The sequence below is a fragment of the Labrus mixtus genome, chromosome 9, assembly GCF_963584025.1.
Source record: "Labrus mixtus chromosome 9, fLabMix1.1, whole genome shotgun sequence".
NCBI lineage: Eukaryota > Metazoa > Chordata > Actinopteri > Labriformes > Labridae > Labrus > Labrus mixtus.
This window is the reverse complement of record NC_083620.1, coordinates 10,332,775-10,358,568: the sequence shown is the minus strand read 5'-3', so window position 1 is coordinate 10,358,568 and position 25,794 is coordinate 10,332,775. Positions and strand designations below refer to the sequence as shown.

General features: G+C 46.0%; 2 protein-coding genes across 7 annotated transcripts; one reads left to right on the top strand and one right to left on the bottom strand.

Annotated features, from left to right (window-relative positions):
• The first annotated feature begins 965 nt into the window (after positions 1-965).
• LOC132980202 (Na(+)/H(+) exchange regulatory cofactor NHE-RF4-like) lies at positions 966-8,300 on the top strand. 6 transcript variants are annotated; one of them, XM_061046191.1, is made up of 13 exons: positions 1,953-2,031; positions 2,448-2,661; positions 3,143-3,204; positions 3,279-3,508; positions 4,050-4,121; positions 4,299-4,431; positions 4,734-4,870; positions 4,957-5,164; positions 5,580-5,776; positions 5,856-6,026; positions 6,202-6,318; positions 6,351-6,547; positions 6,630-8,300. In XM_061046191.1, exons 2-11 carry the CDS (start codon positions 2,648-2,650, stop codon positions 6,232-6,234), a joined length of 1,257 nt encoding a protein of 418 aa, XP_060902174.1. In that variant the 5' UTR covers positions 1,953-2,031; positions 2,448-2,647; the 3' UTR covers positions 6,235-6,318; positions 6,351-6,547; positions 6,630-8,300. The 6 variants fall into 6 exon arrangements, with proteins under 6 accessions (XP_060902177.1, XP_060902176.1, XP_060902175.1 ...); XM_061046190.1 differs by having other exon boundaries at positions 6,351-6,558; XM_061046194.1 differs by lacking the exon at positions 1,953-2,031 and adding an exon at positions 966-972 and having other exon boundaries at positions 2,601-2,661; positions 6,351-8,300.
• A 4,065-nt stretch (positions 8,301-12,365) lies between these two features.
• nlk2 (nemo-like kinase, type 2) lies at positions 12,366-22,464 on the bottom strand. Its single transcript, XM_061046189.1, has 11 exons — positions 20,802-22,464; positions 18,364-18,493; positions 17,814-17,869; positions 17,192-17,298; positions 16,978-17,063; positions 16,402-16,611; positions 16,133-16,234; positions 15,794-15,880; positions 14,494-14,692; positions 14,021-14,114; positions 12,366-13,612 (listed from the first exon to the last, which is right to left on the bottom strand). The coding sequence occupies exons 1-11, from the start codon at positions 21,275-21,277 to the stop codon at positions 13,558-13,560; spliced, it is 1,602 nt and encodes a 533-aa protein (XP_060902172.1). The 5' UTR covers positions 21,278-22,464; the 3' UTR covers positions 12,366-13,557.
• Between the last annotated feature and the right edge of the window lie 3,330 nt (positions 22,465-25,794).

Here is a 25,794-nt window from a genome sequence, read left to right as displayed (position 1 = left end):
GACATTTTTTGCTACTTAACTCAGACAAGACTGAAGTTGTTGTGCTAGGCCCTAAGAACCTCAGAGAGACTTTTTCTAATGATATAACTGTCCTTAATGACATCAGCCTGGCATCTAGCACCACTGTTAGGAATCTAGGAGTTCTATTTGATCAAGACATGTCCTTTAACTCTCACATCAAGCAAATTTCAACAACAGCCTATTTTCACCTTCGTAATATATCCAAGATCAGGAATCTCCTGTCACAAAACGATGCAGGAAAAACTAGTTCATGCATTTGTTTCCTCCAGGTTGGATTATAGTAACTCTCTTTTGTCAGGGTGCTCTGTTAAGTCTCTAAAGACTCTTCAACTAGTCCAGAACGCTGCAGCTCGTGTACTGACTAGAACTAGGAAAAGGGACCACATTACTCTTGTGATGGCTTCTCTGCACTGGCTTCCTATAAAATCTAGAATAGAATTTAAAATCCTTCTTCTCACTTACAAAGCTCTAAATGGCCAGGCACCATCTTAGAGCTAATAGTGCTAATAGTGCCGTACTACCCTTTGAGAACATTACGCTCTCAAAATGCGGGCCTGCTCGTGGTACCTACAGTCTCTAAATGTACTATGGGAGGTAGAGCCTTCAGTTATCAGGCCTGCTAGTGGTACCTACAGTCTCTAAATGTCCGTGTTCAGAGGAACATCAGTGTCTTTCCTCGACTTCTTCGTCTCAATATCAGAGACGTTAAACCTTGGGGGTTTATAATGTGGAGCTGTAGTTCCTCCAGTGTCCACACGAGGCTTTCTCCAGAGATGATCAGCTGCTCTCTAATGTTTAGCTCTCCTCTCTGACAGAGTCAATGTTTAACCCACCTGCAGGCAGAGTCTCACCTGCTGCACATTATTTATTACCTGAGTGAACCTTTGTCCTGTCACAGCGTCTCCGTGTGAGCAGGAACACACACACACACAACACACAGTTCCTCAACAGGTAAGCTCTCTCTCTCTGATCCTTCACATCATTTCAATATTTAAATTTAAACTGTGACGCTGCTAAATGTAAATACAGATCTTCATAGCTCCACCGGTGAGTCACTCTCACCTGTGGACTCAAAGTCTCTCTGTTTGATCGTCTGCGTCACATTTATCTCGTCACGGTGAGTCTGTGCAGCTTCATGCTTCTTACCTCAAAAACACTCAAGCCTTTCTACATGACCTATCCAATGTGAAATGGTACAGAGTCAGCCTGATCCCCTCTGTAAATGATGCATGGAGTCTGTTTTATCAAATTCAGAGACGGATTGAAATTTCTGCACAAATTGTTTTAGTGTGTTCAGCCCAAATATGATTCAAAAATATTCTTCATGTCATGTTTGGAGAACATTGCTCTGTTTCCTCCTCAGTTTGAGAAACTCTTCATCCTGTTAAAAGTCCTCCTCACTCCTCCTCACAGTTTGACCCCTGAGGAGCTCTCTGAAGGGCTTAGACACTTTGTGAATAACTTTCATTTTTACAATGATCTAGTCCTAAATTTAAGGGAAAATTCTTAGAAAATGACTTGGTTCAGAAAGAATTCTATGAGGTCGTTATAGTTAGGTGATGAGGTCATTGTAGTTTGGTGATGATGTCGTTATAGTTAGGTGATGAGGTTGTTATTGTTAGGTGATGAGGTCATTATAGTTAGGTGATGAGGTCGTTATAGTTAAGTGATGAGGTCATTGTAATCAGGTCGTTATAGTTAGGTGATGAGGTCATTATAGTTAGGTGATGAGGTCGTTATAGTTAGGTGATGAGGTCATTATAGTTACATGATGAGGTCATTATAGTTAGGTGATGAGGTCGTTATTGTTAGATGATGAGGTCATTATAGTTAGGTGATGAGGTCATTATAGTTAAGTGATGAGGTTGTTATTGTTAGGTGATGAGGTCATTATAGTTACATGATGAGGTCATTATAGTTAGGTGATGAGGTCGTTATAGTTAAGTGATGAGGTCATTGTAATCAGGTCGTTAAAGTTAGGTGATGAGGTCGTTATAGTTAGGTGATGAGGTCGTTAAAGTTAAGTGATGAGGTCATTGTAATCAGGTCATTAAAGATAGGTGATGAGGTCGTTATAGTTAGGTGATGAGGTCGTTAAAGTTAAGTGATGAGGATGTTATAGTTAGGTGATGAGGACATTATAGTTAGGTGATGAGGTCATTATAGTTAGGTGATGAGGTCGTTATAGTTAGGTGATGAGGTCATTGTGATGAGGTCATTATAGTTAGGTGATGAGGTCATTATAGTTAGGTGATGAGGATGTTATAGTTAGGTGATGAGGTCATTATAGTTAGGTGATGAGGTCGTTATAGTTAGGTGATGAGGTAATTGTGATGAGGTCATTATAGTTAGGTGATGAGGTCATTATAGTTAGGTGATGAGGACATTGTAGTTAGGTGATGAGGTCATTATAGTTAGGTGATGAGGTCGTTATAGTTAGATGATGAGGGCGTTATAGTTAGATGATGTACGTATGATGGACTATTTTATAAATATTTGATCATATTTGATCATTAGTAACATTCATGTATCTGTTCTTGTCTTTCTGGGTCGACAGTAAAACCTCTTCCTCTCCTCAGACGGCTTGCTGTTCATCGTAACGACTCTTTCATTCTGTCAGAACGCCATGGAGGTCAAACGGTGAGTCTGAATACTTGTTGCCTCTGTGAGTCCTGTTGTCAGGGGTTAGGGTTAACATCAGCATGAAGCCTCTCTATTTCCATAAGTCAGAGTCATTTTATTGTGAAGTTCATCAACGCAGGAAGTATGTGACTCCGGTGTAAAAAAAGAGTAGGGGGGGTGAGGCGATCATAAAAAGCGTCGCTCCAACTGCCGGAGAACGCTGATCCATCATGTTCACATACATGTTTGATCTATAAATATATCTGCAGGTTAACGCTGAGGTCAGACTGACCCCAGGATTCAACGTAAAGATATCAGGACTTTGTTTTTCAGGTTTCATATCAAGTGTTTATTATTTAGAGTTTAAATATTTGATGATTCAGCAGATTGTAAATCGTTCTTTAAGGTTTAAAATATCCAACAAAACAGAGTTTCACAATAAAAGCATAAATGTTTAATATGTTCATCAGCGTGTCCCTTTTCTTTCTCCTTTCATCAGCTTCACCTTCAATCCAAAGGAGGGCATTGATAATCCAGCTCTAGTGATCTCTGATGACCCAGGTGAGGTCTGAGTCCTTGTGGACCTCCTGTCTTAAAATCCTTGTCCATGTTTTTGACCTTCACGCTGTCTGCAGAGCCTGATTGGACTCTGGTGCCCAGACTGTGTCAGCTGAAGCGTGTTGACGAGCAGAGCTTCGGCTTCAACCTGAGAACGGACCTGAGCGGCAGGGCATTAGAGGTCAGAAATGTGCAGCCTTGGAGTCCTGCAGAACACGGCGGCCTCAGAGACGGAGACCGGGTTCTGGAAGTGAACGAGGAACATGTGGAAAACAGAGACTTCAGCAGGGTGAGGGTCCAGAATCAGGTAGATCCAGTTCAGCCTCTTTGACGTCTCCAGTGAATTATTCCAACATCACAAACACGCCTGTCACTCAAAGAGGCCACGCCCCCTAATCCCACATTACTTTAAGCCTTAATATAATGTAAACATGTGAGTTATATTTAAGGCCGCGCCCCCTTATTCTACAGTACAAACATGCAGGTACGATGACTGAGCACAGAAGAGACTTATTTAAAAATCATGTGAGAGAATAATTTGAAATTTAAAATGTCTTTTAAAAAGACTTTCAATCATCTACACTCCACTGGTCCTCCCTGAAAGAATCCACTCTATTGTGTGTATTGATCTGAGACACAGTCAGAGGGTTAAAGGTCAGCGGGTCAAAGTGTGCAGGCCTTTGTCCTCTTTAGCAGCGTGATCCTTCAGATCTTTTCTTCTTCTCTGCTTTATTTACAGTTGAATGAAATGTAAACACTCTGAAGTGTTGTTCACCTGGCCGTGTCCTTTCCTTATCTTTACCTGAGTCCAAGTTCACACTTGTTGTCTCTCTGTGTGCACCTGACAGGTGGTGAGGAAGATCCAGACATGTGGCCTCCACCTGTTCCTCCTGGTGTTAGGGGGCAACGAGTATAAACAGGTAAAGTTTGAGCACATTTCCAGAACCCTAAACCCTAACAGATTTAAATCTACAATGACAGTAAAACAGTGAAGCAGCAGCCGGCCATCGATCCAGAGAAAGCTACGAGACGAGGGAGCTCAGGAACACAATATTTTGTTTTCAATGACCTGAACCGGCTGCTGTCTCTGTCTGCAGGCGCGGTCTCTCAGTGTGGACATGCAGACGCTGGTTAAAGCCTCAAAGGGGGACGGCTGGTCCAGACCCAGATTGTGTCACATCAAGAGACACCCTGAGCTGGGTCTGGGGATGTCTGTGGTGTCAGTGGAAGGTACCAACACTCTGCTGTCACTGTTGAACCGTCCTGTGTTAGCCTCATAGACTGATACTCATTTACAGCTGCTCTGTCTCAGGCTGAAGGACTTCATCATGATGTTCTGTTAATCATTCACCTCCATGCCCTCCTTTCTTCCAGGTCAAGGCTTTAATAATGTTTTCAATTCCTCGATATGTGTGTGCAAATGACACGTTGATTGTTGGGCTTTTTTTGGACTTTCTATATTTATAATAGATGCAGAATAGATGTAGACGTATAAGAGACATTTCATGGATGTATCATTAACGTGTCCTCAGGGCAGAAGGGGCGGTTCTCTGTCAGCACCGTGTCCCACGGCCCGGCAGAGAAAGCCGGGGTCAGGACCACAGACAGATTGATCTGGATCAACGGGCTGAAGACTTCAATGCTCACACACTCGGCTCTGAGCAGAACCGTACGCACACACACTCCTCAGTCGAATGTGTGTCTGTGTGTTAGACTGACACTCTGAATGACCCCTGCCTTGTGATTGGTTGTTAGGTGAATAAGGGCGGCGACTCCGTGACGGTGCTGGTCAACGACAGTGTGAGTGAGAGCTGTTACATCAGGAAGAAAGTGCCCGTCCTGCCGGTGCTGTCGAAGCGCTGCAGCCTCCCTCACACCGCCAAAACCATGAGTCTGCAGAAAGGACCGGACGGATACGGCTTCCTGCTGCGGCAAGAGAGGCTGGCAGGAAGTCGACGCATCGGTGAGAAACACACGCACACAAACACACAAACACAAACACAGAAACACACACACACACACACACACACACACACACAGAAACAAACAGACACACACACACAGAAACAAACAGACACACACACACACACACAGAAACACACACACACACACACAGAAACAGACACGCAGACACACTCTCTCTCTCTCTCTCTCTCTCTCTCTCTCTTTCTCGCTCTCAATTAAAAATAAGATGAAGATCTGTCGTTTTTTTCAAGCTCTTTTAAATATGAATTATTAAGTTAACAGAGATTTGTTTGATTTGAAACATGTGATATCCATCCAACATGTTGACATCTTTACTTTGGACGCCAGCCTTACTAACCGGGTGATTTAAAGTCTCTAAACGTGTCTTCCTGTCTGATCTGGCGCTGGTCCAGTCCACATGCTCAGAGAGGTGGATGCTGGGAGTCCAGCAGAGGGGGAGGGGATGGAGGATGGAGACCTGCTCCTGGCTGTGAACGGGGAACCTGTGGAGTCTGTGGAGCATGAGGAGATTGTGAGAAAGATCCGATGGAGCGGTGATAAAGTGGTCCTCACGTCTGTCTCCATACATGGCAGAGAGTTCTACAGACAGGTGAGAACAGGTGATGTGACAGGACTCACACAAATCCTGGATCAGGACTTGATCTGCTCTGTGATGTGTCCCCCTGCAGCTCGGCGTCTCGCCTCTCTTCTTCCATCCTGAGTTCTTAGACTGGGACGACAAACAGCGGCCGGCGTCTCACTGTGCTGAGGACCACAGAGACTCTCAGAGAGATCAGAGTGTGGGGCCGGGCTCAGGCGTCCCCCTCAGGTGTGTCTTTGATCCCACGTTAAGGGCACAGGTATGATACTATTCTCCATCCTGTCCTGGTCCAGATATCTGCAGATTCATAGAGCTGTGACTGACATGTGTACAGAGTGATCATCATTCAAACCTGTAACAGGTGTATGTGGGCGTGGTCTGCATGACCTTTCTATTCATATTAAACTGAGTGCTGTTCTTGTTTTGTGTTTCAGACGTCACAGAGATCAGCTGATGCTTTCTTGTGATCAAAAGATGAAGGAGCAGAGACTTCCACAGAGAGATTAAAGCAGAGTTTTATTCTTTTTATGAATATAATAAAAGTATCATGTTGTACCCCTCTACAGATAAAAAACCACAGAGTCAGATGTAAGCTGTAAAATATGTTTTAAAGATGTTACCATATCAAATCCTGTTTCTTCTTCTTCTTCTTCTCTAAATGATATAAACTCCTCGTGACCCTGAACTACGACAGAACCTGAAGGTAGTTCATCCGGATCTCTGAGGTGATCCTCAGGGTCAAAACAGGACCTGCTCCCTTACTTTGACTAAAACCACTTGGTGGGAACGAGGTTTGGTTTAGTCTGATTTGGTTTAGTCTGGTTTGGTAAGACTAACTCTGATCTTGTTTGTGTCTCCGCAGCCAATCGTACCCTTACTTGGTAGGCGGAGTTTGAGCCGGATAGCGATAGTGGCGTCATTACGTAATAGTGTGACATCATAGCAGTCCAACACGGTGCAGCCCGCCATAAATTCAAAGAGGAAGAACGTGACACAGTAAACAAAGGGCAACAATGGAGGACGTCCAGCAGAGGTCAGCACATCCAGAGTCGTCCATGGGGGCGGAGCTACACGCTGACATTAGTCACAGAAACAAAACCGCCTTGAGACTACTCAGCAAATCCAGAGGAAATTTAAAAATGGCATGTTTTGTGGTTGTTATTACCGCTGTCACACAGAAAATGCACACAGATCATGATCAATCAGCTGACTGCAGTGTGTCTAGCTCCGCCCTTTAGGGTCGGATCAGGACGCTTTGCATTTTAACAGAAGGTCAGCAAAAAGTCGGACGGTACGGATCGGTTATTTGGTGCCATTCAAAACTTTTGAAAGAGGAAATGCCAATAAATGTGAATTGAACCAAGCCGGACTGAACCAGACCGGACTGAACAAGACCAGACTGAACCAGACCAGACTGAACCAAACCGGACTGACCCACACCAGACTGAACCAGATCAGACTGAACCAGACCAGACTGAACCACACCGGACTGAACCACACCGGACTGAAGCAGATCAGACTGAACCAGACCAGACTGAACCAGAGCGGACTGAACCAGATCAGACTGAACCACACCGGACTGAACCACACCGGACTGAAGCAGATCAGACTGAACCAGACCAGACTGAACCAGAGCGGACTGAACCAGATCAGACTGAACCAGACCGGACTGAACCAGACCGGACTGAAGCAGATCAGACTGAACCAGATCAGACTGAACCAGACCGGACTGAACCAGATTAAAGCGGACCGCTAGGTGGAAACGGCGTTTTACAGCGCTCCAGAGTTTAATAGACACATCTGTGTACAGTTTGTGTTTATATAAGTTTTATTCAAATTACAGTTCATCTGATGAAAACATCAAATATACAAACATGGTTTAGGACAGCAGATCAAATGAATCCAGAGAGTTCAGTCGTTGCTGCGTGGGCGTTCGTCTCAAAGTTTGTCAGGTATGATAAGAACTTGAAAGTTCTCCAGAAAAAAAGAATCATTTGATTCAAGTAACTTCATCCAACACAAAATCAACCACACCAGAAGTATCTACAAAGAGTTCAAACAGGCGACTTGGAGGGAAAGCGACGACTTCAACCGCTGCTGGCTGCGTTCATTCCTGAGTAAAGGCCCGTTAAACATCCGCCTGCACGCGTTTGAGAACTATGAATGGCTGAGGAATTCTTTCATCTATAACCCAGTTATTCATCCGAACAGTTGGACTGCCGTGTGTCACATGATAGAAATAGAAATAATATCATTCTGAAGGTGAAGCTCATACTCAGAGAGCCGGAGTCACATTAAAGTAATTCTGGGTACGGTGGCCTAAGAGGAGCTAAATACACTGACACAAATGGGAAACCAATCGAAGAAGAAATAAATCAAACTGTTTAAAAGTGCATGTTTTTAGTCGATTCATTGTACGGCCATGAACAGATTCAATAAAAGGTCACCTGCATTCTTTCTAGTGTCCAGCAGGGGGGCAGAATCAGTCTGATTGTTCAGAAGTCGCTGATTAAAGGTTGAAGTATTCAACAAGTTCATGATCTCTGGACTCGAGTTTTGTTCAACACTGCGTGATGTCCATTTAGTTAATTATGGTCCAATCAGAGTAACAGAGACCACAAAGAGGGGAGGAGTTAGGGGGCGGGGCAACCTGTGACTCTCAGATCACTACCATGGTAACTTTAAATATTTTGTTTGTTTGATTGGACTGAAAGAAGCTCCGAGGAGATGACTGTTCATGTTTTCATTAGTGACCACTTTTGGAGAAGAGGGAGGAGCTGGAGAGGAGTGAGGCCTATGTACGAGGCCGTAGGTCCAAATTCACCCAATAGGGGGCGATCAAAGACTAGAGAGTAAGGCCAAAGAGGGGGTCCAAGATTCTGAGTCAGCATCAACATTGGATGAAATGTTCCTCTAATCAGTAGAGGGAGCTGAAGGAGCAGCCAATCAGGGACGAAGAAAAACAACTTAAATCTCTTTTCACACTTTTGAATATTTGATATTTTAGGAAGATAAATGTCGTCTTCCTGTTTGTAGATTCAGTTTCCTGCAGGTGTCAGTTCAGTTTTTATTCTGTTGATTTAAATTATTTAAAATCTGAACGTGCATGAATGAAATGCAGCGCGTACGATCAGAAAATAAGGAGATTTTAAAAGCGTTTCAATCGAGTGATCTTTGAACACAGCCGCTCAGTGAACGCTGAGACTCTCCCTCCACGCCACCTGTGTTTATCAAAGACTAACAGTCAGGGAACACTTGGCAGAGGACAAGAATACAAACATCTGATTGAAGTCTCAGGTGAAGAGAAAAGATTTGTAGGGAGACTACGGAGTCCCAGGAGGGCCAAAAAACTCAACTGTACTCTGAGAAGAGAGACTGACGAAAAAAGACGAATTCATAACAGAAATAAGTATCATTAAAATTTGATTTAGTAAGCATAAAGTCCGATTGGATATTTTCTCTTTATCCAGTTTTTATGTTTGTTTTCTGTGGAGGAAGACCCTCCCACGTCAGTTGATTGACAGCTCAGCCCTTTAACGAATAAACAAAAGTAAATACATTATTTTAAAATACATTTTACAACAATTTTTAAATGCAAAAAAAAAACAAAAACTAAATAATTTAACAGTTATAAACATATAAAGATGAAAATAAGTCACACGGTACAGAAGCCTGAAGAGGACAAACATCTGTTTAGTTTCCCTGGGATGATCGCTGACTCACCACGGGACTAGAGCATTGTTATCCGGAGATAACGAGCCGAGACTGAAAATAACTGATTGGTGAATATTTATTACTGAAGCAGAATTTAACACGTTCAGGTGTTTGTCCCTCTAAGGCTTCCTTACACTGTAATACTTTTAACTTATTTATTCATCATTCGTCTCTTTTCACTGTCGTTCTTTTGACAGATTACTTGTCCCTCCTGTGACTCCGTACAGGAAGTATGATGAATCCTTTCAGTATAAAAGCGTGAATTGACATTCTTCTCTCTGTAAGTGGATCCCCACAGGAGGTGAGGAACATGTGGGGGGTAAACAAAGCTCCGGAGGTAGAGACCAACACGCTGAGTCCTTTATATACATATTCACACAGTGCTCCTGTGATCCAGTCATCACCGACTACAACAATAACCCCTGACCCCTGACCCCTTACAACAAGGCTGCTGCTCACACTGATCTGTAACCGTGCTGGACGTCCTGCTGACGCCACGGAGGCTCGGCACATGCTCTGCTGCCCTCTACAGACGGTACAAATCATAAAGTATATACATTTCTTTTGAAAAATAAAATGAACTTCACAGCCTTAGTAGTGTGCAACTAAAGTGTTTACAGTATTTCTGTGGTGTAGCTCTGCTTCTCTATGTAACATATACACACTGTGAGGAGAACACATGCCAGGGCGGACACCAGGACCCCTAACATATAAGAAATCATTGACTTCAAAGCTTTTGTTGTCCAGAGACAGACAGCGAACATGTGAGGAGCAGACGTTAGCAATGAGCTAGCATCAGTTAAATCAGGGTTAGTGCAGCGTAAATGTGTGAGAAGCAGACGTTAGCATGAGCTAGCATCAGTTAAATCAGGGTTAATACAGCGTATGCTACTAGCTTCCTCGTGTGCTGAGTCAAAGCATCTAAGACTGAGGGGCTCGACAGCTTTACAGGAGATCTGCTGGTTCTCAGTTTCTTCTTCTACTGAAGTATTTTGTTCCGAACACTTGTTGAATCCAAAGAAGAAGAAACCTGGAGACGTGGGTTCTTTACAATCTGGGTCTGATTCTTGTCGTTCTCCTTTATCTGTCTGTTAAACAACTAAAACAACTAAAACAAGACGAGAATGCACACATTTTCAGAAACTCTAAAAACTTAATTTACACAACAAAACGACCTGATTGGATAACCACCAATGGTCATTCTGTGCTTAAATCTTAATTCACATTAAAAATCATTAATAATCGCCAAGGACTCGTCTGTCTCCTTAATCATCGGAGGATCCACTTTGACTTAACATTACATGCAGATTTAAAGTTTTAATTAATAATAAACAAATAATTAACCTATAGATATCAAAGCGGAGACTTGTGAAGGAGCCGCAAACATCTGAGAGGAAGTCAGTCTCAGTAATGGCTGCCTTTCTGTTCGTTAGACCTTCAAAATAAAGTTAGACTGTTATTTAGATTTCTCTGAGAGAAGCTTTTTCTTTGAAAGGGTCAGACTCAGACAGGAAGGAAGGCTCTGTAACCAAAATAAGACCCAGATTGTAAATGTTTCTTTAAGACTCAATGCTCCAACAAATTAACCTTAAAGTCCAACAGGTGAACCTTAAAGTCCAACAGGTGAACCTTAATTAAATAAATGATGAAAACAGGCAGCAGGAAGCTCCTCAGGGCCAAACCTAGCTCCCAGCTTGAAGTGTCATGGCCGCCCACAGGAAGCATCAGAGGAGCTCTTCTTCTCTTTGTCATTCGAACAGAATCAGAGACTGATTAAATTAAATTAATCTTTGTGTCTCAGGTTAGTGGAAATTCAAATCAGGGTCATAAACTAAAAACAGTTTGTTGTCTCTTCAGGAGACCTTTCACCTTTTCCACGTTAGCTGAGCGACGAAGGTTAAAATATGACGACACGAGTAACTTGAATACTGGTATAGAGGAGCCTCATGTATAAACAAAGGTTCAATCTCCTAGTCCTTGTCCAAGTCCTAGACATCAATACTGGGTTGTTTTAATTCATGAAGGTAAACTGCAGCAAACCGCCTGAATTGCACAAACACATTGGCAACGTGTCAGTACTGAAAAGTTACCAATATCTGTGTACAATATCTCGCTCTAACGCTCTCTCTCTCTTTGGCTCTAAATAAGACTGAATTTGAAAGCTTCTGTTCTTTTCGAACAATCGAGACTTTACCGTTTTAAAACATGTGGAATCAAAGTTCAAACATTTTGACATGAAGCATTTGGACATGAAGGGGTTGGGTCTGGGTCAGGACATGAAGGGTCTGGGTCAGGACATGAAGGGTCTGGGTCAGGACATGAAGGGTCTGGGTCAGGACATGAAGGGTCTGGGTCCAAGTGGAAGGAAACCTCCAGGAAGAGTTTTCTTTAACAAATCTTCATATGTTTGTGTCGTTTATACACGGGGCTCCTCCTCTTTGGCAAATATTCTTATACAATTAAAAACAATGACCACAGGAGGTCATGCATGAGGACACAGGAGGTCATGTGCTAGGACACAGGAGGGGGGACACAGGAGGTCATGCATGAGGACACAGGAGGTCATGTGCTAGGACACAGGAGGGGGGACACAGGAGGTCATGGGCTAGGACACAGGAGGGGGGACACAGGAGGTCATGGGCTAGGACACAGGAGGGGGGACACAGGAGGTCATGGGCTAGGACACAGGAGGTCATGGGCTAGGACACAGGAGGATGTGAATGGGGACACAGGAGGATGTGAATGGGGACACAGGAGGATGTGAATGGGGACACATGAGGTCATGGGCTAGGACACAGGAGGTCATGGGCTAGGACACAGGAGGTCATGGGCTAGGACACAGGAAGTCGTGCACGGAGACACAGGAGGTTGTGAACATAATAACTTCATTTTATAAATTAAGTTTTAATGTGCTCAAGTGCAAAGTCTTACCAGAGGGAATTTCTCAATTGCCTTAAGCCTCCAAACACATTTACAATCGATTGTCTGAAGAAGAATTTGGATTTGATTCACCTGTGCAGGTGAGGGTGGGCGAGATAACACAAACAGCCCGATTGTGATCAGAGATGTTCCAATACCCAGATTGACTTAAAATCCGGCTCTGAACCTAGAAAGAAACTGTAGGACACTTTTATTTATCATCTCTTTGAGATCACTAATGAATAACCGTGTGCAGAGGATCAGTTAGACACAGCCTGCTCGCTCGCTCTCTATGCCTAGCCCGCTCTCTCTCTCTCTCTCTCTCCCGCTCAGTTTCTAGAGAGCTTACACATAAGCAGCAGCAGCTCAGCTTGCAGCCCCTCAGACCTGCTGTGTCCTGTGGGACGAACAATGAAACCTTTTAAAAAGTGTCTGTTTCTTTTGTTTCCTGTAAGCACTGCTCTCTCGTTTGTTCACATCAGGTGAATGCTGACCTGACGACAGTTTCCGGTCTGTTACTCTGACTCTAGTGGAAACTGTAGTTGCAGAAAGGCGCCACAATGGAGGCAGCACAGAGCAGCTCATTGTGTGCAAGAAGAACTGAATTCCAGAGAAGCCAGTCGATTAAACTCTGTGTTAATAAACGATGGTCTCTGATTGGTGCATAGACTCTTGTTCTCTCTGATCTTTGACCCGGAGGTTCAGGCTCCAGGCTGGTTTTGGTGTTGGAACATCTCTTATCATAACAAGTGGTCATTTTTAAATAAATATCTTTTTAAATTTGTATTAATATATATTTATATCAACAGAAACATACTTCATTAAGATGCACTAACAGTAAAACCTCTAAGTGATCAGATGGGTTCGTTTAAAACATTCTGATTTGGTCTACAGAGTTTAAGTCCCACCCTCCGCCAAAGACCTGCAGATGAGTCTCGGCAGACCTGCAGATGAGTCTCGGCGGACCTGCAGGTGAGTTGAGTTGTTTCAGTAGATGTGCAGGTGAGTCGTGTTGTTTCAGTAGACCTGCAGGTGAGTCTCAGAAGACCTGCAGGCGAGTCCTGCTCTCCAGTGAAATGCTACGCAGACGCCACCAGACGCTCTTGATCCCAGTTTAGCAGCCTGTCAGGAGAGACGCTGATGGCGCACAGCAGAGGTTATTCCCACACCAGGGGAGACGGAGGCATCTCAGATGGCTGAGCCACTGTGGAGCTGTGGGCGGAGACATCCGAGGGGGCGGAGTTAATACAAGTCTATCACATAACCATGTTCAGTAAAGGCCGGGCATATACTGTTGATTTTTAAAAAGGTCCTGGATGACTGTCAGCTCAGAGGGTGAAATGTACACGGCGTCGCACAACCACAGCTCGTGAATGCTTGGCTCACACTGTAAAACTGTGGATGTTAAAGTATACTCATTAAATAAAGTATATCATGTATATCAATAAAGTCCAAACAAGTTTGGAGCAGCTTGACAGACCATGATTAGTTTCTGTGCCTCCCTAACCCGACACTCCACGACAACAACTAACCCTAACCCTTTGATTGGTCCGTGTCTGCCCGGCCTGTAGGTGGAGCTGTTGTGTGGTGCATGGCTGCATGCTGCATGGTGATCAGTACCTGATGAAGCTTTTGAAAGCAGCTGACTGAGGGTTGATGCAGAGAGGCACTCGACTCCCCTTCTGCTGCTCCAGAATGAACTGATGGATGATCTCTGTTAAAACACATAGAGCAACAACAGACGAAGAGAAACGTCTGGTTAAACAGTCCAATGTTCAGATGAACGGCCTCAATCACATTCATTAACAACTAAAACAGATGAGAACTCATGTTTAAGGTAACAACCTGTTTTAAATCAGATATTCTAGATTGTATTTAGACGGACTGAAAAGGGGCACAGGAACCCCCTGGAGCAGGACTGCACAGCTCATCATGTGAAGTGGATCAGGTCCAAAATTACATTTATGTCATAAAACATGAATGTCATGTTAGTATGTGACGCTAGTCTCCAGAGGGAGATTGTAATGTCTAGTTATCCCCTGAGCTCTGTGCTGATCTGACCGCTCTGTAGTGTGAACCTGATAAACACTGACCTTTGACCTGCCTCACAGAGCTCAGGTTCTTCTCGAAGCCGTCATCAAACTTGGGGTTGGTCACGGGCTCGAAGTCACTGGTATAAACGCGGCCGGACGCCGTGGTGTAGCAGCATTTGCACATGCAGGTGTGGTATCTCAGGCGACCTTCGTCCAGGTACGGGTGAGCCAGGGCGTCCTTCGCTGAAATCCGCTTCGACTGGACGACAAATAGGACAGATCAAGATTTACATCTCATACTGTGTTCATATCTTCAGAGGAGGAGTCAGTGTGAGCTTATATCATCAATATACACATCAATATATGTAACAATAATTACAATAACAACGACAACAATAACAACAACAATAATAATGATAATAACAATAACAACAACAACAAGAATGATAATAATAATAATAATAATAACAATAATAATGATAATAACAACAACAATAATAACAATAATAATAACAACAACAACAATAATAATAATGATAATAATAATAATAACAATAATAATGATAATAACAACAACAATAATAACAACAACAACAACAACAATAATGATAATAATAATGGATGTCTGTCTCATTTCTGTGGAAGCACATTAAAGCGGTTTTCACATGTTTACACTCCTGAACATTTATAAATAATTTTAGGAGAACTGCTCCTGATATTCTCCTGTTCTGGTTGTTCACACATGCACCTCACAGCGAGAGACTCTCCCTGCCAGACAGGAGGGGGGGGAGGAGCGGAGTGTCCTGAGGTAAGACGTGACTTAAAAAAAATTTGCGGAGGAAGCAGATGAAGCAGCAGAGTCCTCTACACGACTCTATAATAAGAATATTTGTCTTTCTATCAATGCTGTGTGTAGTTCAACAGAATCTCAATCTGAACTAAAGAGTAGTGAAGAACATACTGGAGAACAGGAAACATAATGCAGCAGGTTCATTAGAGCACGGAGATGGTAGAGGTGGCGTGCAGACAGTCTATGGTCGTGCAGCGATCACAGGGAATAAAGGTCACCACCCCCTCCCACTCGCTCCAGGTGAATTCTCTTGATTATATCCTGCTGCGTTTTAACATCAGCTCACTCTGACTTTCTGCAGAATAAATACGAGGAGGCTGGAGGAGAAACTCCGGGTGAAGAGAGAAACATTCAGCTGTTTGTGTTCACACATGACGCTCAGAAAGAAAACTTCAGGAGGTTTGTGTGAACGAGGCTAACAGAGAGTGAGAGAGTGAGTGAGCAAGTGAGTGAGTGGGCGTCATTCATTACAGAAACAGAAACAGGTTTATGTTTAGCAGGATGACTCACCGGATCAAACACCAGCATCCTGCAGAGGAGGTGGACCGCTTCATGGGTCGCCTGGCTCGACAGAGTGTAGAGAACAGGAAGTGACGGCTGCAGATGAGACAGATCGGACTGACATCAAATCTCTCCCAGGCTAACCCTCCCCCTCACCTCCTGCCCCGGACTAACCCCCCCATCACTGACATTACAAATGTTCTGAATACATCTTCATCCTTGAAAAACTGAAGGAGAACCTAGGACTGTGTGTTGGTTATTTCTGCTTGCACTGACTGAATGCACTGTTTCTGCTCCTTCATTACAGAATGATCTGAGCTCACCTGCAGACAGGTGCACACTGCTCACCTGTTTGTGAGGCCCTCTGAGGATGTGAGTGCGAGCTCCTTCACACGCCGTCCTCATTGCCTCCAGAGACGGCGTCCCTAACAGGTCTGTGATTAAATCCAGCTGCAGATACACACACACACACACACACACACACACAAAAGTTGGAATCCTGAACTTTGATACTCTCACTTCCTGTTTGACATGAAACACATTGACGCCTCGGGCATCTTTAACTGGTAAATTGTTGTTTTCCAAAAGTTGCAGGTAACTCTGCACTCGGAGGATACCTGCTGGATCGGGCTCTGGGCCTGGAAGAGGATCCGTCGGCCCAGCAGCTCAGCGAAGATGCAGCCCACAGACCAGATGTCGATGGAGTTGGAGTAGTGTCGGCTCCCCATGAGGATCTCCGGAGCGCGGTAGTACTGTGTCACCACTTCCTGAGTCATGTGGCGTGACTCGTCTGTCTCCTCCACCCGGGCCAGGCCGAAGTCACAGATCTGGAGGAGGGTCAGGTGTTAGAGGAGCAGCTCCATTCAGTCTCTCCCACCTGTTTGTTACTCATCAGTAACATGAGAGGGTTCCCACACTGAGACCAGGACTGGGAAATCCACGTCTGTCTGTCTGTCTGTCTGCCTGTTGTCTGTCTGCCTGTCTGTCTGTCTGTCTGCCTGCCTGTCTGTCTGTCTCATGTTGCATGTTGCCCTGTTGGTCTGTTGCCCTGTTGGTCTGTTGGTCTGTTGCCCTGTTGGTCTGTTGCATGTTGCCCTGTTGGTCTGTTGCCCTGTTTGTCTGTTGCATGTTGCCCTGTTGCTCTGTTGCATGTTGCCCTGTTGGTCTGTTGCCCTGATTCACGTTGCACATACCTTGAGCACACAGTTGCTGTTGACCAGGAGGTTGCCAGGTTTGATGTCTCGGTGAAGGATGCCAGCAGAGTGAAGATATTTCAGCCCTGGTGGAGGAAGATGACAGACTGTTACATAATCCTGTCTACAGGTCTCACTAGTGTCCAGCAGGGGGCGACCTAACAGCTTTTATCATCAGTCTGATCGTAAACATGTGAGGAGGAGACGCTCAAACCTCGTAGGATCTGGTAGAGGAAAACTTTGGCGTGGTCTGCGCTCAGAGGCTGCGGTGAGACGATGATCTTATGGAGGTCACTTTGCATCAGTTCAGTTACCACATAGCTGACGGTCGCAGAGTTAAGGGTCAAAACAAACAAACAGGAAGTAATGGTTTGATTTGAGACCCCGATTGGCTAGAAATAAACTACAAACATTAATTAGAATTAAGAGGAAGATCTGATGAACATCTCATCTTCAGTCTCTGTTCAGATTCAGTCTCTGATCAGATTCAGTCTCTGATTTGTCAGAATAATGAAGATAGCTTAATTAAACATATAATTTTTTTCTCTGAAAGGAACTTGATGGTCAGAAAGTTGTAGAGTCAGCAGGAAAAATCCAAAAGAGAAATAAACCCAGATCCTCGGTGCGGTGGACCCGTTTTGGATGACACTGAGCGCCGTTACCTTCAACTTGGAGACGACACGGCAGGTTCAGCTCAGACCCGGAGCAAACCCCCCTCCGTTCTATAGAGGACTGTGTGTGGATTCTGTCCATCTTTTGTAGTTTCATATCTGGATCTTGTTCTATTCACAGGAAGTCCAGAGTCCTCCTAGGATCCTTTCAAAGTAAAAGGATACATTTCTTCAAAGTAGTCGATGTGTGGAGGCTGCAGCATGTCCAGAGCAGAGAGCACCTGAGGAGACAGTTACCAACAGGTATCACCTCACCTGTTCAATCACACACAACCTCTATATGCACACATGAACATGTGTCACTCCCTCGCCGCCCGTCGACAGTGACGCCATCACTACTTACAGGATCAATAACAATAATAATAACAGCATGACATTCAGTGATCAATGCATGATGGGATATCTAGGCGGGATAGTGACTATTGGTCCTACACTACTTCTCACAATGCATGATGGGACTATAGAGGACGCCTTTACTACATGGCGTGTTGACTGTAAAGAACTTAACGACTGATACAAGCAGGGAGTGTGAGTTGTAACCCTGCAGGCCTCCAGCAGGGCAGCAGGGGGAGCTTCACCATCCTGCTGGATGTCAAACATGAAGCTAAGACCGTAATCTGACCCACAATCCTTTGCTCTCTAAAGATCTGTCTCAGACGTCCTGGATCCATATCGCTGGTCTAGGTTGGTCAGTTAGGTATTTCTGTGTACTTACATTTTCATGTTTGAAGAAGCACAGCATCTTCAGCTCCCGGAAAACCCTCTTACAGGAAACGAGGTTCTGGAAGACATTGGGCATCTTTTTGAGGGCGACCCGCTTCCCGTCCCTGGGATCCGTCACGGACCTGGTGAGGAGGAAAGGCAGAAGACGAATTATGGAAGAGACAGGCGCCCAGTCCAGCTTCTGCGTATCCACCTGTGTGTCTTAAACATCGCATTACAGGTGTTCAAAGTTTACCCAGTCACCACGGTTAGCTCCGCCCCTTCATGCAGCCTGCGCTCAGCTGCTGCCCGTCACATGAACACCACTAACAAGAGGCGAGATAAGCATACTGAAGCTTCTTCTTTAACAAACACCTTTATTTACATCCAGACTCTTCTCCACTGTTGCCATGACACCATGAATACATTGAAACATGGCGAACATGGATGACCAGGTGAAAAGTGTCATCAGAGTGTGGACCACCACTCGCCCCACTGAGTTTATGACCCTCCTCACATGAAGCGTCAAAGACTGAAGAATGATCTGAACGACATCTCCATCACTATCATCTCAGTCTTAATAGACTCCATTTATATTGAATGTGTCTAACAAAGTCAGACCCCCCCCCCCCTCTAAGAGGGTCACGTGTGAACAAACATCTCAGAGGATTTCATTGGCCGGCTGGCTGTCTCTGCAATAATAAACGTCGGTCGTTTCTCTTTTGATGTTAGTTCATGACATGGCTGTTATCACTGACGCATGCTAACGCGCTCTGTCACCGGGCCGCCGGCCTCCATCCGCGTTATCAGCTACTGAACCCTTTTATTGAGGACACCAGGTCAAAGGTCATGAAGCATTCAGACAGCTGTGAGCTCACATATCAGTTCAAATCAACAACAAACTAAAAAGTGGTTCAAAGTGAGACTGGTGATCTTTTCAGCGCTCAGTGGAAGAAGGATCCGGTCCTGGTGAGGAACACAGCAGGTGGAGGTAAGACGCTTCAGCCCTGCACACAGCTGCCCCGACCTGTAACCTCCAGTGAACCTTTCAATCGGATCAGAGCAGGAAACAGATGGCAGCGGGGACTAAGATCCAAGCTTCAAGACGACAACACGCTCCAAACAGGGCTAATAAGCTCAGGCTCTCCAACAGGAGGAACGCTGAAGTCTTAGTCCTGCAGCATCAGGAGGGTCAGCCACGTCTGCTTCTCAACAGTTTGACAACGCTCTATAGAAAGGTTGTGGTGTTGTACCCTGACATGTACGATGGGTACCCTCTTTCTCTTCTTAGGGTGAGAGCAGGTCTGAGATCGTCTCTGACTGACGATAACTGATCTGGAGTCTGTTCATGGATTCACTGACACTTCCCATCATCCCCGGCTGTGAGCTGTGTCAAAGCAACACTTCTGTTTTCAGATTTCAGACACATCAGGAAGGTTTGACAGATTCTGGACTTAACCAGGACTAAAAGCCGCTTCAGAGACTCCAGAGTAAAAGGGGGACCTGCAGCACCGCCATCTTGTCCTACAGTTTGAAATGAAACATCGAACCTTTGTAGGGTTCAAATGATATCTTTCTTTTATGGGACGTGATGACGTTATGCTTTAATGAATAACTTTGCAAAGTAATGAGTGAAAAATAAAGACTTATCCTACTTTCTAAACTATCATTGATCATTCAAGATTCACACAAGAGAAAATCTAAAGAGTATGTTTGATACCTGTACTTCTCATTTATCCAGAGAAAGGTGCCAGGACACCTCCAGAGCACTGCCGAGGTGCCCTTGGGCAAGGCACCGAACCCCCCCCAACTGCTCTGATCAATCTCTGCTTAGCAGCTTGCAGCAGCCCCACTCGGACATCTCTCCACTAATGCATGTCCACAGGTCCTGTTTGTGTGTGATTCATTACTAAAGTATCTCAATAAAAGAAATAAACATGGTTACAGCAGGTGATATGGTTTCATGACAAAAAAGGGAATGCACCTCACTGTTTGGAGCTGAGTTTAGAAGAGTCAAAGCCGTCATGAGGGGACACATCTGGAAACTGTTTCTGTATAGATTGGCCGCCACAACATTGAATCTGCTCCCCTTTCTAACACGTGCTGCCACAATGCCTGCAAGCTTTCAGCCATGTTTCACAGCTGCCGCTTGTCTGAACGTTTTGCACAATATAGGAGTAGTGAAGTTGAAAGGTGAGCTCGCAGAAGACTTAAATACAGACTAACCTACGGATAAGATTCCCTGTGTTCTGCAGAAGCTTCTTCAATGTTTACACAAGAGGATAATCACACACATTATCTACCAGACAAAAAGTCAGAGTTGATTCAGGTGTCAACACTCTAACAGGTCCCTTTACATATCCGAACATGTTGACTGGGATTAAACACCACAGGGATAGGACTGAGCACGGCTCAACGGGCTGAAACACCAATGGAGGGCAGTGAACCTACCAGACGACCCCAAACGCTCCATATCCGATGGGTCTGTCGGGCTCTATGTCGAGCTGCTGCTGGAGGTGCTGCTGCTGCTGCTGCTGGTGCTGCTGATGGTGCTGATGGTGCTGATGAGCTTTGACAACAGCAGCCGCTTGAACCTGTGCGGGAGCCGCAGCCGCCGCCGGCCCTGGGGCTTGACCGGGGGCCGGAGAGGGGAAGTAGGGCTGCTGCTGGCCGGGGTTCAGCATCACCGCCGCCGCAGCAGCAGCAGCCGCCGTGGAGCCGTGCTGTTGGACCGTGTGGACGGCGGCGGCGGAACCAGGATGCTGCAGGTGATGCTGGCCCGCGTGGTGGTGGTGCATGTGGGGGGGCGGGAGGTGCTGCAGCTGGTGGTGGTGATGCGGATGATGGGCAGCCACTGCTGAGGAGCCTCCGTTGTAAGCAGCCATCATTTTTGTAACATTTGTAGCTGCTGTGCCGCAAAGAGCCATAAAATGATGCAGAAAGCGTCCAAAGTGATGATAATGGCTACCAGGCTGCAACACGGCCACTACAGGAACATGTAGCAATCAGGTCTGGCCTTTAAATGCTCCAACAACAGCTCCTGTGGGCCTGCGGGGAGTCCCTCCTTATCATAATACCAACAAGGATCTGACCCACTTCCTCTAAATTAATGTCCCTGCCTGCTCACCATCAGGCTGCTGCAGCCCGGGGCTCGTATCATGAAACAGAGCATCGAGGAACCCTGACGAATCAAGATAGTGAGCAGGAAACAACCCGCGCCCCCCCTCTGTGAATGAACAGTGTTTGGCCCTAGAAGTCCCTCATGATGGAGGGGGCGCCCCCGTCCTCCTGATGAGCCTCAGTCAGATCTGTCACATGAGGGGCAGTGCATTCATCCATACACTTTGCTCCGGCTCTGGGGCTCCACACGGCATCTATCCCCCCCCCCGACCCGAGTCCACAGAGCCTCCCTGTAATCTCCGGGCCGTGATTAACGCTGATGATCCGGTGCAGAGGAAGCGTTTCCCTGCCCAGGCCACAAAACAACAGAAGGCCCCGGCCTCGGCTGTCCACCGCACTCACATATTATTACACCGAGACTCCGAGCCGAGCGCCCGCCGCACACTCACCCCCATCAGCCGGACACACACGGAGCTTCCAGCATGACCCACAACACGGGAGAGATACTCGAGGAGACTACTTCTATCCCCCATCGACAGCAGCCCGGTGTTCGGTGTGTGTCCTCCCCCGGGATGGAAACACCTCCAGAGAGGCTTAAACAGTGCGGGGAAAAAGTGAATCCTGTTAATGCGGGATCAGTTCTCCTGCTGCTGCCAGGAGCTGGACCGGAGACGGCGGTGCTCAGCTGACAGCTTGGAGCTAATCTGTGTCCGTGTTATCCTCAAATCAAAACACCAGTCCGTCCCTCCGTCCGTGTCCGTGTCTCCGAGTGTCGGTGAGCCTGCTGCAGGGAGGAGGACGCTCCCCCGGCTGACGCGCTACTCTCGGGGCCCTCGCTGCTCCGGTGGAGCCGCTGACATGGTTAAAGTGTCGGTCACACGGTAACTACGCCGAACAGTTGCTCCAACATGGTGAACAAAACCTCAGCTGCTTGGTGGTGAGAGTCTTACAGAGGTCTGATCCCGGACGACCCGGCTCTTAGAACCGACTCCTTTAAACGAACACGAAGAACCGGATATCACATGATATCACTTAATTATCTTTAAAGAATAAAGGACGTAATGGAAGCTTTTAATACATTAAAAATAACTAATTCATATTATAAGAACAAATAGGTGTTCTGATCTATGTCAGCTCTTTTGTAGTTTTTCTTTGTCACAGAACTACAAAAGTTACTGATGACGACATGACTCACCTCTTAGTCGTCTTTATGACTATGTGAACGTTGATATCTCGCTATAAATAATAAAAAATTCAGGGAAATTATGAACTAGGCTATATTCTTATTTCAGTTTTTTTATGCATAGAAATATTTATAAACAGTTTAAGTTGTATTTTTTTTTATATAGGCCTATTTATATTAAATAATATTTATTCAAGTGTCATAAATATCCTAAATCTGATGAATTATTAAATCTAAAAGTTGTAAGTAAATACAGAACCGTTTCGGAGCTGAGCGAGCCAAATGAACCGATCTCTGAAAAGAGCCGAGACTCCCATCACATAGGATTATACAGGACGCCAATCAGATACAGCAACGCGATGACGTCACAGTAATCTCCCTGACTGTCAGCGCGTGCAGCTAGTGACGGCGCGGACTGCACAGAGAGCCTGGTGACGAGGTTTACCTTTAAATACCGTAATAACCTGAAATAACAACATAAAACCCCAGCAGACACCGCGATTACCGTAAATACTCGAATATGCGTCTCTGGTAACTTTACAAGCAGAAGAATCAAAGTGAAAGTAAGTTTGTCAGGACCGGAAGTGCTGCCTCAGCATCCTCAGTCATAGCTAGAGAAGATCTGTGACGTAATTTACAGCGTCTAATACATCTGTAAACTGCTGCGAGATTTTAACATAACCAAATATTTGGAGGGAACTCAGAGTTGACAAACTAAAAATATACTCATACAATATGAGGGACACCTGTTGTAAAGCTGCATCTTTGAACACTGATATTGACAGGAAGAAAATCAGGTGTAAGAAATGTCTGAAGATTTCTCAGTTTTTGTTAAATAAAGGCTAAACATTGACCCTCCTCACATTCTGACACGCTGCAGATTAAACCATAACTCAGCTTTTCTGGGCTCTTTTACTCAGACCTTCTGATCTCAAACTGTTTTTGAATCACAATCTACACAAATTATAGATGATAAGAAGATATATTTGGGGACTTTTTGAGGTTAGAATACCTCCCCAATAAAAGGACTTTATTAATCTTGTTCTTTCATCAGAGTAAGGGTTAACCAGCCAGCCAGTCAGCCAGCCCACCAACCAACCAACCAAACAACCAACCAACCAACCAACCAACCAACCAACCAAACAACCAACCAACCAGCCAACCAACCAAACAAACAACCAACCAACCAACCAAACAACCAACCAACCAACCAGCCAACCAACCAACCAAACAACCAACCAACCAACCAACCAACCAAACAACCAACCAGCCAACCAACCAACCAACCAACCAGCCAACCAACCAAACAAACAACCAACCAACCAGCCCACCAACCAACCAGCCAGTCAGCCAGCCCACCAACCAACCAAACAAACAATCAACCAAACAACCAACCAACCAGCCAACCAACCAAACAACCAACCAACCAGCCAGTCAGCCAGCCCACCAACCAACCAACCAAACAAACAATCAACCAAACAACCAAACAAACAAACAACCAACCAACCAACCAAACAAACAACCAACCAACCAGCCCACCAACCAACCAGCCAGTCAGCCAGCCCACCAACCAACCAAACAAACAATCAACCAAACAACCAACCAACCAGCCAACCAACAAAACAACCAAACAACCAACCAACCAACCAACCAGCCAACCAACCAAAAAACCAACCAACCAGCCAACCAACCAAACAACCAACCAAACAACCAACCAGCCCACCAATCAACCAGCCAGCCAGCCAGCCAGTCAGCCAGCCCACCAACCAACCAGCCAACCAGCCCACCAACCAACCAGTCAGCCAGCCAGCCAGCCCACCAACCAACCAGCCAGCACAACCAACCAAACAGCCCACCAACCAACCCACCAACCAACCCACCAACCAACCAGCCAACCAGCCAACCAACCAACCAACCAACCAGCCCACCAACCAACCAACCAGCCAGCCAGCCAGTCAGCCAGCCCACCAACCAGCCAGCCAGCCCACCAACCAACCAGCCAGTCAGCCAGCCCACCAACCAACCAACCAACCATCCAACCAGCCAGCCACTCAATCAGCCAGCCAGCCAGCCACTCAATCAGCCAGCCAGCCAACCAACCAGCCAGCCACTCAATCAGCCAGCCATCCAGCCACTCAATCAGCCAGCTAGCCCACCAACCAACCAACCAACCAGCCAACCAACCAAACAACCAACCAACCAGCCAACCAACCAAACAACCAAACAACCAACCAACCAGCCCACCAACCAACCAGCCAACCAGCCAACCAACCAGCCCACCAACCAACCAGCCAGCTAGCCCACCAACCAACCAACCAACCAGCCAACCAACCAGCCAGTCAGCCAGCCCACCAACCAACCAAACAAACAATCAACCAAACAACCAACCAACCAGCCCACCAACCAGCCAACCAACCAAACAACCAACCAAACAACCAACCAACCAGCCAACCAAACAACCAACCAACCAAACAAACAACCAACCAACCAAACAACCAACCAACCAGCCAACCAACCAAACAACCAACCAAACAACCAACCAGCCCACCAATCAACCAGCCAGCCAGTCAGCCAGCCCACCAACCAACCAGCCAACCAGCCCACCAACCAACCAGTCAGCCAGTCAGCCAGCCCACCAACCAACCAGCCAGCACAACCAACCAACCAACCAAACAGCCCACCAACCAACCCACCAACCAACCAGCCAACCAGCCAACCAACCAACCAACCAACCAACCAACCAACCAACCAGCCCACCAACCAACCAACCAGCCAGCCAGTCAGCCAGCCCACCAACCAACCAACCAACCAGCCAGCCAGCCCACTAACCAACCAGCCAGCCAGTCAGCCAGCCCACCAACCAACCAACCAGCCAGCCACTCAATCAGCCAGCCAGCCAACCAACCAGCCAGCCACTCAATCAGCCAGCCATCCAGCCACTCAATCAGCCAGCCAGCCCACCAACCAACCAACCAACCAACCAGCCAACCAACCAGCCAGCAAGCACAACCAACCAGCCAGCCAACCAACCAACCAACCAACCAACCAACCAGCCAGCCAGTCAGTCAGCCAGCCAACCAACCAACCAGCCAACCAACCAACCAACCAACCAGCAAACACAACCAACCAACCAGCCAGTCA